We start from the raw sequence: 21326 nt of genomic DNA, 5'->3' as shown, positions 1-21326 counted from the left end.
AAAACCAAAATAAAATTTCATTACCAATTTAATATATTTTTATTTGTTATAAAATAAACGGGAGCGGTATTTGAATCGTATCAAATTTGACTCTCCGGGTTTTTGCAAAAGTCGACATTTTGAGAATTCTTACCCCAAAAATGTAAAAAAGAGGAAAAGTTCACGCATAGGTTCGTTTTTTAACTGTGCAAATGCCTTAGTGTTTCTTAAACATAAAAAATACAGCAACGAGTTGCGAAACATTCCCGGCAACAAAATTAAAATAGCGCGTGACGCCATCTGTTAAGAGATGTTATAAAATAATAACTTTTATATTATTAATTAATATGAAATGATAAAAAGCTTAATTTTGAGGATAGAAACGAATTTTATTTAAAAACTGTAAATGCTAATAAGGAGTAGGCTAATATCTTCATTAATGATGCATAATTAGTTATGTACAGGTACACCTCTATAGGAAAGTGACATTTGCTCGTTGAAAAAAAATGGCTGCTAGTTGTTTTAAGGATAGATTTCAGCGCTGTTTTGTCTATATTTTCTAATTACACAACTAAGGAAGTAGAATGTTGTTCCAACATTATTACTCAAAAAAGTCATGGGCATCCTAGTCGGACTCGAATCCGCATGTCTTAAAACTAGGTGGCAGTCACGTTTCTCTCGGTTATTTAGTAATGGCATGTTATTAACTACATACGTAAGTATACAATGAACTTGATAAAGTACATTTTGAAATTAATAGAACCTTTCTAATAATCATCTATATGTAAATTAAAAAAAAATACTTAAAATTTAAATTTATATTGTTTTAGGTATGGAACTAAGCAATAGAACGTAAAAAATGAACAATATTCTATCCACAATTTGAGCAATTATTTGCCAGTTTTCGTTTTTCGTTAGTCGTTGAAGAGGAGCCAATTCGTCTTGATTTTCGTACAAATTCAGTTTGTCCATCGGTTTCTCTTCCGTTCGAACTGAATTAATTATTAATAATTTAGCGACGGTTCCTGAAAATATGTTGAGGATAAATTCGGGAGGTTCGTAATCTTGAATGTAACGAAAATTAATGATGATGACCTCGAATACAATAGCCACTAAGACGACGAACATTGTAGTGCGGATAGGTTTGGCTGGAACGATAAAAATTAAATTAAATAGTTAGAAGATAAAATAAATAAATCTTTAAAAATTTTCGAAACTTTTTATGAAATTAAATTAAGTCAAAAATTTTTTTGGTAAATTATTCTTCAGATATCAGGCTTATCTTACTACGGGTCTATTTTAACCTTTCCCCGGCAATAAATATACATGCACCCCATTCGTGGTTGTGATAAATGGTTAGAAAACTGAACTCCTTTGCATATGAAACGAAAGTCGTTCAATAAATACTCTACTTCAGCTATGGTTTACAAAAAAAATGGCTCAATCTTTTTAACAGTCGTCTCCAACACACATGAAAGCATTATTCATCTGAAATAAATGTAGGAAGCCATAAATTTATGAACACCCAGCATTAACATACAATTACCACTTTCGTGGGTCACTTCACTTTTCAGCGTACACATTGGCATGGCATCTCGTCTAGGCATCAATGTGAAGTAGGCACAAAAAATATCTTGTGGAATGTTCCTGAAGCTGATCTCTTGTTCCGGCTTGCATTTCGGCACCTCTTTCTTGAGGACACGCGAAAGATCCTTGATTGGATTGAGATCGGGCGAATTTGAATCGGGAGAACTTGGGCCTGATTTTGACGAAGCCAAGCACTAGTGGAGTGCACAGTATGCGGCTTGGCGGGATCTTGCTGGAAGATCGATTCTCCCTGCGGCCGAAGATGAGCTATGGCAGACAGTAAATGCTGTTCAAAAATTGTCTGATAACATTGACAGTCCCATCGGAAAGGAGCCAAATCACCAATGCCAGAATACCAAAACTTGAACCTCACTTTAAATCGTGCTTGGAAACTTGACTTCCTGCTTCACACAGTTTTGAGTGAGTCTTTTGTTCGACCGGCGGATAACTGTACATCCTTTATTTCCATATAGGACAAAAATAATTCGTCAGACAAAATCACCTTTTCGCCATTGAGCTTCTGTTCAAGACAGGTGATACTCAATGCAAACCGCTTCTTTCGCTGCACTGGCGTCAACATGGGCTTTCACTTACTTTTGTACGAACCATAACCCATGTAATGTAAACTTTTTGCTAGCAGTTCGTCGAGATACAGATCTGTCTTTTCGTTCGTTCTATATTCCTGCAGCTTCCACGAACATACTGGATCGGTATTTCACGACAATCCGACCGAAAATTCGATCTTTCCTGAGAGTAGTCGTTGGCAGTCTGTCATTACTGCATCCAGGCGCGAAAGAACCGGTTTCTTCAGATTGTCTGAGGTAGGTTCTGACAGTAGACTCATTCAAACACAATTTCCGAGCAATCTTCGTATAACTGTTCCATTTTATTGTTTTAGGAGGATCTTATAACGTAATCGCAGTCCAAACCTCTGTCTCGTCATACTTCGCGTTTTGAACAATGCAGAGACTATACAGGATTTTATGGTTCCATTCGTTTGCATATTGCCAACTAAGCAATAACAGCGAAAACTTTGCAGGTCCATCCGAGTAGCGTGTTGCTAATGATGGGTATATGTAAATTTACGGCTTTCGATTTTGTAGAGGAATAATGCTTTCAGGTATGTATGGAGACTCTAGTTACAAAGATTGAGCTGATTTTTTCTAAATCATAGCTCATAGTTCGAGTCCGAAAGGATCGAAAACCCCGGGAGACTTTTCGGGTGCTATATTCCATACAACTTGAGCTTGCATCGTGTACCTGCCGAATCCACAAAGGGCTTGAAAAATAGCTCTCTTAATCCATACAGGGAGAAAACAGTAAACAAAAAAATTCATAAAAATCAATGATAAACATGATTTTCAAATCATAATTAAATATTAAATTTCCATAATAAATTTACCTAAAAGAGAGTAAATCTGTCGTGTATGACTGCTGCATCTCAAAATCAAATTCTGCTGCGAATTTGTAATTAGTTGTTTCTTAAAAATTTGTATTTGTAAATAATTGTATATAATATATATACTATTTAAGGTGTGCGAATTTCTAAATTCTGCTTAGAAATCTTACTATAAACTGTAGTATTTAACATTATTTACGGTGCAGAACAGCAGTTGTTAAAATGTGCACTGCCCTTCATACAGAAAATTAAAAATATATTAATATAGCATAAATTATAAATAGTTGTGTACTATATCAACTGAAGCTCTATAGATCTAATTTAGCTATTGATTTATCATGGATTTATTACATCCACGATCTTTCTATTTTGCAAAAATTGTTTCTCAGTTTTAAAATATAATTTCAGGATATTTGTGGAGAATTTAGTTATCTCTTGGCGCCTCGGATCACATTTGAAAAACATTGAACTAGAATATTGTTAATTCTATAAATATTTTAACTCTTGCATTTTAACTTGAATAAAATTTGTTAAATTGCAAAAAAGACTTTGTTCTAGTCGTAATATTCATTAAATGATTAATATCTTACCTATGAGTTCAGCGACTTGAGGTACTTTCACAGTCGATGTGATAGTAACAAGGCTAACGGTTAATATTATAATCACCACACATCCTAAGGTTAGTTTCTGCCTGATGTCTGCCGGAATCCAAAACATACACAGTGTCAACAATACGGCAATAACAGAAATTACCCATTGTAATTGATATTGAGGAATTGGTTGTCTTCTTGCGAGTAGCAATATAAATTCTACTATTGGATAAAAGTTATTTTGATATTGTACGTCTATTTTATCTAGCTGGCAGCCTTTTATATTCCAATAAGGATTACCGTTGTTAAAATAATCTAGATACGGTTCAGGATGAGGAACAGTAAAATTGACCTCTCTGCCTCTGTTAGTCCAATTTTCCAAACTGACTTTGCATTTTGCTGCATCCAATGGATAATCATCATAATTGAAATCACATCTACCAATTAATAAAGTGGGTATGGCCCAGAATACGTGTCCGTAAAAGTTAACTACAACATTAGTCGAATTAATTTCTGAAATAGAACTTTGTGGTCCACTGTAGAATTTAAAAATAAAATCAAATTAATTATTTAATGATTAAGATAAATAATGCAATAATATAACTATAACTATATTTAAATAGGGATTGTTTAAACCTATACGTGAAGAAATTCATAAGAAAAAAAAAAGTTATAGCAATAACCATGACCATTAATTAATATACTGTAAATAAGTGAAAAGAATTTGAACATAATTCAGCATTATAATAACTAATTTTCTGACATCAGAATTGTTAAAATAATTTTTTTTATGTAAATTGTATTTGATAGTCAACATCATCTTGAAAATAAAAGTTATATGATATATATTCTTTTACATTTAATTCGTGTTAACACTAAAAGGCCACCACAAAAATGAGAGTGAAATACTAGATTCAGGCTATAAATGTAGCATTTACTACAAAAACTATTCCTGTAGTAAACTCCATAATCCTAAGACAGATGCTAGCTTGGCATCTGTCTTAGGATTATGAGTTGGAATCTAAACTATACCTTTAACCGACCAGATTGCTGCAGGATTAGGTCGTTAACCTTTTCTATGGAGGACCCAGAATCCAATCCCGCCAGTCGAAAATCACCAGGTTGTCTGTTTGGACGTGTTGGGTCTCATCCGTGAACACAAAGTCGCCCTATTGTGGCCACGATAAGTTTGTTAAAGTCCACAAGGTAAAAAGGAAAAACTAGGTTTTTGGTGGTGTAATCAAAACGCAATTCTGTATTAACCTGTCCTCTTGGCTTACCTCGAAGATTAATCTCATTTTGAGAGAGATTGAATTGAATTAGATTAATGGAATAACAACGCCACTTGTCCGATTTGCCAAATGATCTCTTTCAGAGTATATTCTATGGGAAACTGGCTCTGATTTAAGTGTTATACTCGTAAAGAAAACCCGGTAAATTTCACATGTCGAGTCCAGTAGTGAGACACAAACCAGTGTTCAGTGGTTTTACACAAAAACTTGAGATTCACATGCAATTTATATTACATCGGTCGTGCATAGATATAGTGGAATTGGAAGCATTAAATAAATTAATAAAAACAGATAACAGCTTTGAAAAATGAACTTACCCTGTATGTATTTCGTAAATATCTGGTTTCCAAATAGAATTTGGTGGCATAGTTAACATTGAAATATTATTAAATTCTATTTTTTTCCAAGTTAGATGTTCATCTTTCCAGTGCTAAATGAAAATTTTATCAAATTTTAATTAAATTTGTTTAGTCGCTGTATATATGTTTAATAGGTGGTTGTCTCTTTAATCCGAAAACATTCGGTAGACTAACTTACAGCTGAACAGGCTTAAAACTTTTTATTGGTTCTTCATCAAATGCATTTCGGACCAGTTTTATGAGTCCTGGTCCCTCATCAGTGCTACAGGAAATCAAAGGTTTTTTATTAACATGGGTGACGCGAGTACGTACATAATAAGATTTACAAAAATTCTTTAAAAACATTTTAACTAAATACATTTTTTATACCTTTTTCGTATCCTCTTTATTAACAATACATTGTTTACTGGTATCTGTTTTCATGTTCGTTTTTTAATTCCTATTATCCCTTGTATTTACAGTAGTACTATAATTATAAAGTTTTCTTATATAAAATCTTTTACAAAGATCTGTGTAACTAATATAGAGTTTTCTAAAATTAAATACGTACTTACTATTTTTTCGGATGTATTTCAAACATTTTACAGCAAATTTTGGTCCTATAAATATACACTTAAGGTTGTTCGAAAAGCATTGCGCTTTTTACAATACTAGAACGTTTTTGCAGTAGGGTGCCACACATAAAACTATTAGTCTGTTGCGCCCTCTATTACATAATACCACTGTTGGTCGATTTGCATTCCATTTGACAGATTTACTAAGTTACTATTATTGCTATGTTTTTTTATTTCTATGTGTTCTTTAAACTTACGTTTATATATATTTTTCTCGGAATGTAAAATTTTGGTGTTATTTTTTTCTATTTGGCAACTATTGTTTTTTATGTGTTTAAACCAAGGGGAGGTGTTATGTTTCAGCCTGATGGCAGCCATATGTTCATTGATCCGTGATTCTAATTTACGTCCAGTTTCACCTATGTAATATTGTGGGTGTTGACAATTGCAGCTGATTTTATAAACGACTCCTGTTTTTTCCCATATATTATTATTATTTGGTTTTTTAACATTACAGATTTGTTGCGATATTTTTTGTTAACAAAGGGGCTAAAACAATATTGTCATTTTTTAGGGATTTAGAGCATTTTTCATAAATATGTTTAGATATATAAGGGAACGGTTTATGGTTGGTTTCCTTCTTGTTTTTTATATTAAACCTGTGTTTGTAATATTGTGTTTGCCAGGTATTTAATAAGTGCTTGGGGTAGTTATTAAGTATATATTTATGATTTAACTTTTCGACCATAGTTTGGCGTTCATTATGTTGACTCGTCCTAGTGTATATTTTCTTTAAGTCCATAATATATGTATTCTTTTTTATGGTACTAGGAGTGTAGGAATAATAATTGATGTTTTTGTTTACGTCCGATGGTTTTTTGTAAGTTTTAAAAGTGAAACAATCTTTCTCTTTTTTTTTCTTTTTTTTTTTTATGAAATAACACCAAAATTTTACATTCCGAGAAAAATATATATAAACGTAAGTTTAAAGAACACATAGAAATAAAAAAACATAGCAATAATAGTAACTTAGTAAATCTGTCAAATGGAATGCAAATCGACCAACAGTGGTATTATGTAATAGAGGGCGCAACAGACTAATAGTTTTATGTGTGGCACCCTACTGCAAAAACGTTCTAGTATTGTAAAAAGCGCAATGCTTTTCGAACAACCTTAAGTGTATATTTATAGGACCAAAATTTGCTGTAAAATGTTTGAAATACATCCGAAAAAATAGTAAGTACGTATTTAATTTTAGAAAACTCTATATTAGTTACACAGATCTCTGTAAAAGATTTTATATAAGAAAACTTTATAATTATAGTACTACTGTAAATACAAGGGATAATAGGAATTAAAAAACGAACATGAAAACAGATACCAGTAAACAATGTATTGTTAATAAAGAGGATACGAAAAAGGTATAAAAAATGTATTTAGTTAAAATGTTTTTAAAGAATTTTTGTAAATCTTATTATGTACGTACTCGCGTCACCCATGTTAATAAAAAACCTTTGATTTCCTGTAGCACTGATGAGGGACCAGGACTCATAAAACTGGTCCGAAATGCATTTGATGAAGAACCAATAAAAAAGTTTTAAGCCTGTTCAGCTGTAAGTTAGTCTACCGAATGTTTTCGGATTAAAGAGACAACCACCTATTAAAAATTTTATCAGTTTAAGTTTGTTATAATTCTAGTCACCCTTTTAAATATCCCTTTAGTAACATAATAATCAACGTACATTATTTTTAATTCTACCAATTTGCAAACATCAAAATAACATTATTCATTATTGTTTTTGAAAGTGCAATTTTAATGAAATTTATTATAATTTATATGTCATTGAGAGGTAACAAAACTTATTTAGTTAAATTTTATAAACTTACGAGAAAGATAATACAATCAAAATCCATGGTTTGTTTCTCTTCATCCTGAAAACATAAATGTAAACATTTAAATTAATCTTATACAATTATCCAAACCGAAACTAATAGAAATCTTACCACATTCATGATAGAGAAAGGAACTATATACACATAAACTTCTGTGACGTTAGTGTTATACTTAACAGGGCGAGCGTTAACTTCATAATCTGCTGTTAAATGCTGTCTTAACCTCCGATAATGATCCATAATCGTTTCATTACCTAATACCCCTAATTCCATTTCTGTAATAGCATCGATTCCTTCGCGTAAATGCTGAAAATCGTCGTTAAGATTTCCCTTCACTAGGAAGGGTAAAATACATAAAAACATCGTGTAGAGTATATACGCAGCCATTGTTATACGTCAAACTGGATCCAGAGAGTAGAATCAACAAACACCCCTCGATAATGGTATCTTTGATGACAATCACCTGCGTGCTGTTGTACTAGTATCTGAATGATATTCTGCCCTAACAATTTATAGGTTATTATTAATAAGTTTGCTTTTTGCTCTTACATTAATACTATTTAACATATTTGTTTTTACATGAATAAAACACTTGTAAGCAGTATATTAGGGTTTATCATACCATAGAAATCAAATATTTAAACATTTCTGAAACTTCGGTTATCATAAAAACTATAAATTTTAAATATTACAATTATTACCGTTTTCAGTTAGATTATTGTTACACATAAAATCAAAACAATTTTACAGCTGTACATTGATAAAGCAAACTCAGTCCGTTTTAGATTATATTTGGTAGGCCTACATTGTAATTTCTTTTCGTTGTTTTCATCACTCGTACAATTAATTCTTGGTTTGAAAATTCACTTGCTATAATTTAAGAATATTGTATATAAGTTATTGTAAATTTACAGTATTATTTGATCAAGAAAAGATTTTTAATTTCCTCTGCATTGGTGCTGTCAGCTTTATCCCTTTTCTTATCACTGGAGCACATCATATAAATGCTTTCCTGCGAGGTAGAATGAGAGAAAGCTAGAATAATGGCGGACATTGTTTCATATTTCCAAAGCGTTTTAGAATTTCTCTCATTGTTATGAGAAAATGGAACATCCACCAGACATTTAAAGAGAGGTCCTCACTCTACCACCCGACGGAAAGACTGATATACGTGTATATAGAACAGAAAAACACAAACAATACAGTACTGCAGGTTATATTATGGTTCATCTATAAGCACTCATGAGTACACAGCAAACTATTATAAGTCATTTGGGAAAAGGACTATACAGTATATACAAACGTCTTACGTTACATACTATTAAAATGTGTATTTATGTAAAACAGCTAATAAAATACTTAATTATCGGAATACAGTATTATAATTTATACCAGACATTCATGCATTATGCATGAATGTCTAGTCAATTGAATGCATAAGAAGCCGCATTCCATTTACAACTCTTCTTCCGAGAACATCTTATCTGATTAACGGTTATAAATTTCTAAGTAATTGTTGCATAGTCAAGACTCGGCTGTCCTTAGTAATATGATTATATACTTTTTTATAAATTTACTAGCTGACCCGGCCACGCGTTGTTGTGGCTCAAAATGTATGTATTATAAATGTATAACACTTCCCCCGTGGGGGGAATTTCAAAAAATCCCTTCTTAGTGTACATTCTCTTGACGTACCCTATTAAAACGCAATCAAAAACGCGTCTAAAATAGTATAATAAAAGCCGAGTTCTTCACAGTAAGCCTTAATCCCGTCACTTTTCCCGCTGGGGAATATCGAAAAATCCTTTTTTAGTGTATATTCTGTTGACGTAACCTATTAAAAAGCAATTAAAAACGCAAAAAACCGCACGTAAAATAGTATAATAGAAGCCGAGTTCTTCACGGTAAGCCTTAATCCCGTCCATTTCCCCCCACTGGGGGGAATTTCGACATGTATATTATATAAAAACACGTGCGTATTCGAATGCAACGTTGTGTCAAAATTTCAAAGGAATCGGTAGGAACAAACGAACGTTATATTTTATTTATATAGATAGATAGAAAATGATCTGCTTCAGTCCATTCTCACAGAAAAGCATAATGCCTGACAGAAAAGCAAACTTAGGTCGTCGGAAGTTAGCGCCATCTGTTGGACATAAAAGCCTTAATTCATATATAAATATATTTTTGAAAGGGGGGAAATGGTGTAGGGGTATGAAAAATAGATAGTAGCCGATTCTCAGACCTACTGAATATGCATATAAAATTTGGTAAAAATCGGTAAAGCCGTTTCGGAGGAGTAAGGTAACTAACATTGTGACACGAGAATTTTATATATAAGATTTTATAATTTTAGTATATCAACTAACAGTCTTTAGTTCTATGTTAATATTGAACATTATAACAATTCATACACTTTTAAAAATAAATATGAAAATAAATAAATATCTATAAACGGTACTTTAATTTGCGTGTATCTGGTATGTGTACATATATATACAGAGGTGTGTTGTAACTGATAGCATGGGAGACATACTGAAAACAATGAATAACACATGTAAGACAATGCCATCTTGTGTGTTTCGATGCAATTATTCCCGTTATAGTTAATAATGTTAACCGCTAAAGACATTGTTAGCAAGATATGGAATTTTTTTTGTGTGAAAATCTTTATGGGATTACGACAAATGATTATTATTCATTACATTATTAAAATTTGACTCTTTATATATAAAAAGTAGCCGGTAAATGCTTAAGTATAATTGAGGTTCAATTGAATAAGTACCCTAAAAAGGAAAATTAAACTAAGTTATCCGGATTATCATTCTATAACAGGTTCCGTTAGCGGCAACTCCTGTCAAACCGCTTATAAGGACCAAAGTTGATTACGAGTATTATGTAATTCCGCCTAAAAGAAACTTATAATGTATAGATATGGTAATATTTCATTATAAATGTCATTGAAATGCAGGGGCGGACTAAGGCTTAGGCAACCTAGGCACGTGCCTAGGGCCCGTAATTTTTGGGTCCCGAAAATTAGGTTTTTAATTTTTTAATTTTTATAATTAATTTTTATTTTTATTTAACAGAAAAACGTGATATTTATAATTATTGCTGAAACGTATCCAAATTATGCCGAATCGTTGATTGATAAAGTCGACAAGTGTGGACGAGCGTTCCCGTGCTTATGCATCCACGCCCGCGAGTGTCGATGTGTGTAAATACGATCGAGCCTCGCGCCTATCGAGCCTTTACTATGCACGTGTTTAAAAAGTCAAACGTAGCTATTTAAAATCAGTGTCTCCTGAACGTATTGCATCTTATGTGAGTTGTGATTGAAAATTGTGCAATTAGGACTTAAGTACCTAGACTTGATTGCAAATAGGTTGTTTTGGATTCATAGTTATTACTTTCTGGAATTCCTAAAATAAAAATGTAAGTTTTTATAAAAGTATTACATTATTTAATTAAAATAATATATAATATAAAATACCACAAAATGTGATTTTGTTTGTGATTGTGATATTGAGTAAATTAAATTTAATTGAAGATCATTTACTTCTTTCTTTTTAGTACGTGGTTTTTAAAATGAGTTCCTATAAACAGTTAAGTGGAAGTGAAAAAAGAATACGAAAGGCAGATGGAGATAAACTGGCAAAACAAATGAAAAGATCGTTGGACAAATTTTTAACTGTAGATGGAAAACAATTACAACAATCGTCATCATTTTCACAAATTTCACCCGCTCAAACTCCAGAAACATAATTTGTGACCGAAACTATTCTGCAAAAAGACCAGCAGGAAAAACCAAGCAATTCCGTTTGTGAAGATGAAACAAAAGGAGAAAATATAAATTTAAAATCATCTCAATGTAATGATGAAACTAAGAGTTTTGTAAACGATATTGCATTATGGCCAGAATACTTAACAGACGCCATGCGAGAGTATTATACAAAAAATCCACCAAAATCAATAAATAGATCTTTGGAATCATCTTCTATTCGATGCAACGAAGGGTCAAAACAAATCACAAGAAAATTAACTATTGCCTCCTTCTTCAGAACTATTAATAGCGGGGAAAAAGTTAAAAGAGATTGGTTGGCTTATACTGAAACAACAACTTATTGTACTGTTACGTCTGTAAATTATTTTCCAAGCAAACAACGCTAATGACAAAAGGAACGAATGATTGGAAAAATGTACATAAAAAATTGTCAGAGCATGAAAACTCCAGTGACCACATTAACTCCATTTTAATTTTTATAACAAGATCTAAAATTATCGGACGCATTGACACTGAACTGGAAAAACAGATTATAAATTTAAAAAAATATTGGAGGGAAGTACTTAAACGTGTGGTAGCGACAATCAAATTTATTTCTTCATACTCTTCAGCGTTTCGAGGTATAAATGAAGTGTTTTTGGTGAAAATAATGGTAATTATATACGTGCTTTGAAATATTTATCCGAGTTCGATCCATTTTTGCGGGAACACATGAGAAAATATGCAAACTGCGGCACGGGTACTATAAACTATTTGTCGTCTACAATATGTGATGAATTTATTTCTATTATATCGAAAGAATTACAACTCACAATAGTGAACGAAATAAAGGAAGCCAAATTTTACTCTCTAATTATTGATTCAACACCCGATATATCTCACGTAGATCAGCTGATCGTCATTATTCGCTATGTTCTTCCAAGTGGTATAAAAGAAAGAATTTTGAGATTTCTACCTATATTTTCTCATACGGGTGAAAAGTTGGAGAAAGTTATTTTAGAATTTTTAAATAATATAGATTTAGACATCACTAACTGTCGGGGACAGAGTTATGATAATGCGTTTAATATGTCAGGTAAATATAAGGGACTCCAATCCAGAATAAAACAACATATTTTTTCTGCCCATTTTATACCATGCGCAAATCATTCATTAAATTTAATTGGCCGAACGCTGCATTAAACGCTGCTGCCGAAAGTTGCATAGAAATGACCACTTTTTTCAATATCGTTCAGGAATTGTACGTATTTTTTTTCAAGTTCTACACATAGGTGGAATGCATTACAAAAATTTTGTAAGAGCAAACACTTGAGTATTAAACTTATTTGTGAAACCAGATGGTCTGCTCGTTCCGATGCTGTGAAATTCTTAAAGGAAATTTTCCTTTAAGGATTTCACAGCATCGGAACATGAGGAAATTAAACATTGTTTACGTCATTTTTCCTCAAACAAAGATGAAAAACCATAAACAAGGTTCGAAGCTGCCGATTTACATAAAAAAATTGATACATTTGAGTATGTACTGTTACTTACCATATGGGAAAAAATTTTAGAGAGAATAGATGCTTCAAACAAGACTCTTCAACAAAAAGACGAATCCCTAAATACAGCAGTTTTAATATATGATTCATTGATAGATTTCATACAAACTGTTAGAGATAATTTTGACAATTTAGAAAAAGAAGCAGAAAAAGTTAAAGATATTGCATATACTAATGATAAAAAACGGCACAAAATACGAAAACTATTTCATGATGAAATTCCAGAACATGAAATAAGATTCAGTGGCAAAGAACATTTTAAAGCTAATGTTTTTTTTGTTGTATGCGATTCTTTAATTAGCAACATTAAAAAAAGATCTGACGGATATAAAACTATTAACAATAAATTCAAAACAATTTTTCATGATAGTGATGTTAGTGACTCTTCAATAAAGGAATTAAAATGTTATGAACAAGATTTAAACCTAACAGAACTGAAAAATGAAGTATTACAATTTAAGACTTTTCTAAGTAAAGAAAATATTATTTCGCCTGTATCCATGTGGTCATTTATTCAGGAAAATAATATTATTTCAACATTCCCTAATTTAAACATAATTCTGAGAATTTATTTAACCCTTCCAATAAGCAATGCGAGCGGTGAAAGATCATTCTCAGTAATGGCAAGAATAAAAAATTTTTAAGATCCACATTGGGCCAACAAAAATTAAATAGTTTATCATTACTTTATATAGAAAAAGAGTTATTAAATAACTCTATTAATTATGACAAACTAATTGACGAGTTTGCAGAATTAAAAGTGAGAAAAAAGCAATATAACTAATCAATCTGGGTATATTTGTTTAAGTATTATTGTTTGTTTTAATAAATTATGTTTATTTAATTTTTGTACATGTATATTATTTTTTCCTTTTTTTTCTTGCAATCCGATAATTAAATAGAACTACATACTATATGCTTTAAAACCAAACTACCAAACGCAAAGTATGTGTCGTGACTGAAAAATAGGCCCGGAATTACAATGTTGCCTAGGGCCCGCTTTAGCCTTAGTCCGCCACTGTTGAAATGTGAAATTTCTGATAGCCAGGCATGTCTGACTCCGTACCTCAGAAACACGGCCACCATATTACAAGACTGGCGAAAACCAAAATGGACCCGATCGTAAATGGCCTATCGGAGGAAGGAGTTAATAAATAAAACTCTTTCCGTCCTGTGGTTACTGAAAGGTTTTTCTGAATCAGGTCCATTATAGATTTGTCCAGGCCCACAATAGGAGTGGCCAAGCATATCTTGGAAACATCAACACCTGAAAATAATCGGGGATGATGGTTCGATGTCGAGTTCCACAGTGTTGTGGGCTGACTGAAACCTTCGATCCGGTATTGATGATTATAACATAGAAGTTCCAATTAAACCTAACGCAGAATTTATTGTTAATGCAAATCAATACAAAAACATCTATACGAAACTTAATATCCAACTAAATATCGTTGCCTTACAGTCCTTAATTCTAATTTATCATTAATTGTCTACTCGAACACAACTTGCTATTGGGAAGTTATACTGGTGTTTTTGGATATTGACACAAAGATGAGGTCTGATCCAAAAAAAAACAAAATTTCTTTATTACATCACCTGTAGTAATTTTTCCTGTACACACGTTACACGTGTTTCGAGCTAATGTGCCCCTCATCGGCAGTATTACTACGACACTCTAAAATAACAAACAAATAAATAAGATACTAAAATTTAAGAAACACAAAAATTACCGACAATAAAAATCTTTAAAATTCTTACAGTATATTCGCATCCGGTTACAATATACAACGCAACTGTATTTCAAAGAAATTGAAATACGAAATTACACAATATCATTTTTCTGTATTAAATAAAAATAAGTAAAGATTAAATATCTAAGAATATGCATTGTTAACAATTGTTTAAAAGGACTTACTATAATACTTGCACGAATTAAGGTAATAAATTAACAGTCTCGTACAGTACTGTTCCAGTACGATGAAAATTTCTATAATCAAAGTAATAAAATATCAATGGGAACTTGCATAGCTCCGAGACTTTCTGAGATTTTTATGATAAATATAGATTAAAAAAATGAAAGACATCAAAGGAATAAAATTTTACAATAGGTAAGTAGATGATTGTATTATTTTATTTAACAGTAGAAAAAAGACAAATGAAGAAAATTTTACAACAAGCTAACTCAATAGAAAAAACGAAAACGGTTAAATTTACCTATGGTAGTCAAAATGGCGGCTCGTCTCTGATTCCAGCAAATAGAAGAAAGGAAACAGTGGGGACGCACGTTCTAACCTAACCTAACCTATTCTAATAATTTTGTTGGTAATAAACTATGGTAATTTATTAGAATAGGTTACGTTAAATTAGAACGTGCGTCCCCACTGTTTCCTTTCTTCTATTTGCTGGAATCAGAGACGAGCCGCCATTTTTACTACCAAAGGTAAATTTGACCAAAAAAAAAAAAAAAAAAAAACATACAATTTGAAATTGAAAAAGAAAATAGCAATTTTATTAATTATTTAGACATAACCATTAAAACAAATGATAATGGCTTAGAATATAAAAAATTTTTTAAACCTATGCAAATACCAAAGTACATACTTAATTACAAATCAAATATACCACAGACCATGAAATTTAATATATTTAAAATGTGTATCGATAAAATTAAACATAGGACCAGTAAGTGAGAAAATCAAGAAATAGAAATTTGTGCAACTATTATAGTAAGTCCTTTTAAACAATTGTTAACGATGCATATTCTTAGATATTTAATCTTTACTTATTTTTATATAATACAGAAAAATAATATTGTGTAATTTCGTATTTCAATTTCTCCGAAATACAGTTGCGTTGTATATTGTAACCGGATGCGAATATACTGTAAGATTTTTTAAGATTTTTATTGTCGGGTAATTTTTGTGTTTCTTAAATTTTAGTATCTTATTTATTTGTTTGTTATTTTAGAGTGTCGTAGTAATACTGCCGATGAGGGGCACATTAGCTCGAAACACGTGTAACGTGTGTACAGGAAAAATTACTACAGGTGATGTAATAAAGAAATTTTGTTTTTTTTTTTGGATCAGATCTCATCTTTGTGTCAATATCCAAAAACACCAGTTTGAGGTCCTAATATCAAGTTGTGCCCGAGTAGACAATTAATGTTAAATTAATATCTTACTATTCGAAACAAATGTTATAAATCTGTAATTATGAGTTTCGTAATTAAGATATACAATTGTTCATATTAGAATTTTGTATGCATTTGCAATTAAAAAACGGGATAAAATATTGTTTAAGTATCAAAATTCAAGTTTATATTGTTTTAGGTATAGAACTAAGCAATAGAACGTAAAAAATAAACAATATTCTATCCACAATTTGAGCAATTATTTGCCAGTTTTCGTTTTTCGTTAGTCGTTGAAGAGGAGCCAATTCGTCTTGATTTTCGTACAAATTCAGTTTTTCCATCGGTTTCTCTTCCGTTCGAACTGAATTAATTACTAATAATTTAGCGACGGTTCCTGAAAATATGTTGAGAATAAATTCGGGAGGTTCGTAATCTTGAATGTATCGAAAATTAATGATGATGACCTCGAATACAATAGCCACTAAGACGACGAACATTGTAGTGCGGATAGGTTTGGCTGGAACGATAAAAATTAAATTAAAATGTTAGAAGATAAAATAAATAAATCTTTAAAAATTTTCGAAACTTTTTATGAAATTAAATTAAATCAAAAATTTTTTTGGTAAATTATTCTTCAGATATCAGGCTTATCTTACTACGGGTCTATTTTAACCTTTCCCCGGCAATAAATATACATGCACCCCATTCGTGGTTGTGATATATGGTTTTTTATTAACTGTTTCCGCTCAGTGGGCAGTAAGAAAGCCTCTTATAGCAAGCCCATTATGGGTTCGGCCAGGCCCACAATGGGGCGGCCGGGTGGTGAGGGACGGGGACCGACATATCCTGACGGACCACCTCCCGAAAAATTACTGGGGATTTTTCGACCCGTCCGGATTCGATCCCGGGTCTCCCAGGGCGGCAGGCTGTTAACCTTGACCGCTCGGCAATTTGGCCGCTGTGATAAATGGTTAGAAAACTGAACTCCTTTGCATATGAAACGAAAATCGTTCAATAAATACTCTACTTCAGCTATGGTTTACATTAAAATTGGCTCAATCTTTTTACCAGTCGTCTCCAACACACACCTCAAAGCATTATTCATCTCAGATAAATTTAGGAGGCCATAAATTTATGCACACCTAGCATTAACATACAATTACCACTTTCGTGAATCACTTCACTTTACAGCGTACACATTGGCATCTCCTCTAGGCATCAATGTGAAGTAGGCACAGAAAATATCTTGTGGAATGTTCTTGAAGAGTCGTTTTCAGCTGATCTCTTGTTCCGGCTTGCATTTCAGCACCTCTTTCTTGAGGACACGCGAAAGATCCTTGATTGGATTGAGATCGGGCGAATTTGAATCGGGAGAACTTGGGCCTGATTTTGACGAAGCCAAGCACTAGTGGAGTGCACAGTATGCGGCTTGACGGGATCTTGCTGGAAGATCGATTCTCCCTGCGGCCGAAGATGAGCTATGGCAGACAGTAAATGCTGTTCAAAAATTGTCTGATAACATTGACAGTCCCATCGGAAAGGAGCCAAATCACCAATGCCAGAATACCAAAACTTAAACCTCACTTTAAATCGTGCTTGGAAACTTGACTTCTTGCTTCACACAGTTTTGAGTGAGTCTTTTGTTCGACCGGCGGATAACTGTACATCCTTTATTTCCATATAGGACAAAAATGATTCGTCAGACAAAATCACCTTTTCGCTATTGAGCTTCTGTTCAAGACAGGTGATACATTGAGTACGCTTCATGCAAACCGCTTCTTTCGCTGCACTGCGTCAACATGGGCTTTCACTTACTTTTGTACGAACCATAACCCATGTAATGTTAACTTTTTGCTAGCAGTTCGTCTAGATACAGATCTGTCTTTTCGTTCGTTCTATATTCCTGCAGCTTCCACGAACATACTGGATCGGTATTTCACGACAATCCGACCGAAAATTCGATCTTTCCTGAGAGTAGTCGTTGGCAGTCTGTCATTACTGCATCCAGACGCGAAAGAACCGGTTTCTTCAGAGAGTCTGAGATAAGTTCTGACAGTAGACTCATTCAAACACAATTCCCGAGCAATCTTCGTATAACTGTTCTATTTTATTGTTTTGGGAGGATCTTATAACGTATTCGCAGTCCTAACCTCTGTCTTGTCATACTTCGCGTTTTGAACAATGCAGAGACTATACAGGATTTTATGGTTCCATTCGTTTGCATATTGCCATCTAAGCAATAACAGCAAAAACTTTGCATGTTCATCCGAGTAGCGTGTTGCTAATAGTAGGTATATGTAAATTTACGGCTTTCGATTTTGTAGAGAAATAATGCTTTCAGGTATGTATGGAGACTCTAGTTACGAAGATTGAGCCAATTTTTTCTAAACAATAGTTCATAGTTCGAGTCCGAAAGGACCGAAAACCCCGGGAGACTTTTCAAGTGCTATGTTCCATACAACTTGAGCTTCCATCGTGTACCTGCCAAATCCACAAAGGGCTTGAAAAATAGCTCTCTTAATCCATACAGGGAGAAAACAGTAAACAAAAAAATTCATAAAAATTAATGATAAACATGATTTTCAAATCATAATTAAATATAAAATTTCCATTATAAATTTACCTAAAAGAGAGTAAATCTGTCGTGTATGACTGCTGCATCTCAAAATCAAATTCTGCTGCGAATTTGTAATTAGTTGTTTCTTAAAAATTTGTATTTGTAAATAATTGTATATAATATATATACTATTTGAGTTGTGCGAATTTCTAAATTCTGCTTATAAATCTGACTGTAAACTGTAGTATTTAACATTATTTACGGTGCAGAACAGCAGTTGTTAAAGTGTGCACTGCCCTTCATACAGAAAATTAAAAATATATTAATATAGCATAAATTATAAATAGCTGTGTACTATATCAACTGAAGTTCTATAGATCTAATTTAGCTATTGATTTATCATGGATTTATTACATCCACGATCTTTCTATTTTGCAAAAATTGTTTCTTGGTTTTAAAATATAATTTCAAGATATTTGTGGAAATTTAGTTATCTCTTGGACCACATTTAAAAAACATTGAACTAGAATATTGATAATTCTATAAATATTTTAACTCTTGCATTTTAACTTGAATAAAATTTGTTAAATTGCAAAAAAGACTTTGTTCTAGTCGTAATATTCATTAAATGATTAATATCTTACCTATGAGTTCAGCGACTTGAGGTAGTTTCACAGTCGATGTGATAGTAACAAGGCTAACGGTTAATATTATAATCACCACACATCCTAAGGTTAGTTTCTGCCTGATGTCTGCCGGAATCCAAAACATACACAGTGTCAACAATACGGCAATAACAGAAATTACCCATTGTAATTGATATTGAGGAATTGGTTGCCTTCTTGCGAGTAGCAATATCAATTCTACTATTGGATAAAAGTTATTTTGATATTGTACGTCTATTTTATCTAGCTGGCAGCCTTTTATATTCCAATAAGGATTACCGTTGTTAAAATAATCTAGATACGGTTCAGGATGAGGAACAATAAAATTGACATCACTACCTCTGTTAGTCCAATTTTCCAAACTGATTTTGCATTTTGCTGCATCCAATGGATAATCATCATAATTGAAATCACATTTACCAATTAATAAAGTGGGTATGGCCCAGAATACGTGTCCGTCAAGAAGTTAACTACAACATCAGTCGAATTAATTTCTGAAATAGAACTTTGTGGTCCACTGTAGAATTTAAAAATAAAATCAAATTAATTATTTAATGATTAAGATAAATAATGCAATAATATAACTATAACTATATTTAAATAGGGATTGTTTAAACCTATACGTGAAGAAATTTATAAGAAAAAAAAAGTTAAAGCAATAACCATGACCATTAATTAATATACTGTAAATAAGTGAAAAAAATTTGAGATAGGACGTTAACCTTTTCTATGGAGGACCCAGAATCGAATCCGGCCAGTCGAAAATCACCAGGTTGTCTGTTTGGACGTGTTGGGTCTCATCCGTAAACACAAAGTCCCCCTATTGTCGCCACGATAAGTTTGTTAAAGTGCACACGGTAAAAAGGAAAAACTAGGTTTCTGGTGGTGTAATCAAAACGCAATTCTGTATTAACCTGTCATCTTGGCTTACCTCAAGATTAATCTCATTTTGAAGGAGATTGAATTGAATTAGATTAATGGAATAACAACGCCCCTTGTCCGATTTGCCAAATAATCTCTTTCAGAGTATATTCTATTGAAATTTGGCTCTGATTTAAGTGTTATACTAGTAAAGAAAACCCGGTAAATTTCACATGTCGAGTCCAATAGTGAGACACAAACCAGTGTTCAGTGGTTTTACACAAAAACTTTAGTTTTACATGCAATTTATATTACAACGGTCGTGCATAAATATAGTAGAATTGGAAGCATTAAATAAATTAATAAAAACAGATAACAGCTTTGAAAAATGTACTTACTTTGAATGTACTTCGTAAATATCAGGTTTCCAAATAGAATTTGGTGGCATAGTTAACATTGAAATATTATTAAATTCTATTTCTTTCCAAGTTAAATGTTGATCTATCCAGTGCTAAATGAAAATTTTATCAGTTTAAGTTTCTTATAATTGTAGTCATTCTTTTAAATATTCCTTTAGTAAATTAAAAATTAACGTACATTATTATTAATTCTAACAATTTGGAAACATCAAAATAACATTATTCATTACTGTTTTTGAAACTGCAATTTTAATGAAATCTATGATGATTTATATGTTATTGAGAGGTAACAGAACTTATTTAGTTAAATTTTATAAACTTACGAGAAGGATAATACAATCAAAATCTATGGTTTGTTTCTCTTCGTCCTGAAAACATAAATGTAAACATTTAAATTAATCTTTTACAATTATCCAAACCGAAACTAATAGAAATCTTACCACATTCATAATAGAAAAAGGAACTATATACACATAAACTTCTGTGACGTTAGTGTTATACTTAACAGGGCGAGCGTTAACTTCATAATCTGCTGTTAAATGCTGTCTTAACCTCCGATAATGATCCATAATCGTTTCATTACCAAATACCTGTAATTCCATTTCTGTAATAGTATCGATTCCTTCGCGTAAATGCTGAAAATCGTCGTTAAGATTTCCCTTCACTAGGAAGGGTAAAATACATAAAAACATCGTGTAGAGTTTATACGCAGCCAT

At 32.2% G+C, this 21326-nt stretch overlaps 3 protein-coding genes across 3 annotated transcripts; 1 reads left to right on the top strand and 2 right to left on the bottom strand.

Annotated features, from left to right (window-relative positions):
* Positions 1 to 689: 689 nt before the first annotated feature.
* Positions 690 to 8228, bottom strand: LOC136968195 (acetylcholine receptor subunit alpha-like). The gene is made up of 5 exons (XM_067262168.1): positions 7765 to 8228; positions 7648 to 7692; positions 5165 to 5277; positions 3556 to 4091; positions 690 to 1127 (listed from the first exon to the last, which is right to left on the bottom strand). Exons 1-5 carry the CDS (start codon positions 8038 to 8040, stop codon positions 796 to 798), a joined length of 1302 nt encoding a protein of 433 aa, XP_067118269.1. The 5' UTR covers positions 8041 to 8228; the 3' UTR covers positions 690 to 795.
* Positions 8229 to 12148: 3920 nt separating this feature from the next.
* On the top strand, positions 12149 to 13622 carry LOC136968217 (uncharacterized). Its single transcript, XM_067262199.1, has 2 exons — positions 12149 to 12512; positions 12991 to 13622. Exons 1-2 carry the CDS (start codon positions 12149 to 12151, stop codon positions 13620 to 13622), a joined length of 996 nt encoding a protein of 331 aa, XP_067118300.1.
* Positions 13623 to 16213: 2591 nt separating this feature from the next.
* Positions 16214 to 21326, bottom strand: LOC136968216 (acetylcholine receptor subunit alpha-like). The gene is made up of 5 exons (XM_067262198.1): positions 21051 to 21326; positions 20934 to 20978; positions 20590 to 20702; positions 19310 to 19794; positions 16214 to 16625 (listed from the first exon to the last, which is right to left on the bottom strand). Exons 1-5 carry the CDS (start codon positions 21324 to 21326, stop codon positions 16294 to 16296), a joined length of 1251 nt encoding a protein of 416 aa, XP_067118299.1. The 3' UTR covers positions 16214 to 16293.

This window comes from Centruroides vittatus, unplaced genomic scaffold (assembly GCF_030686945.1).
Source record: "Centruroides vittatus isolate TY-2023 unplaced genomic scaffold, ASM3068694v2 contig_1416, whole genome shotgun sequence".
Classification (NCBI taxonomy): domain Eukaryota; kingdom Metazoa; phylum Arthropoda; class Arachnida; order Scorpiones; family Buthidae; genus Centruroides; species Centruroides vittatus.
This window is presented reverse-complemented; position numbering and strand designations above follow the sequence as displayed.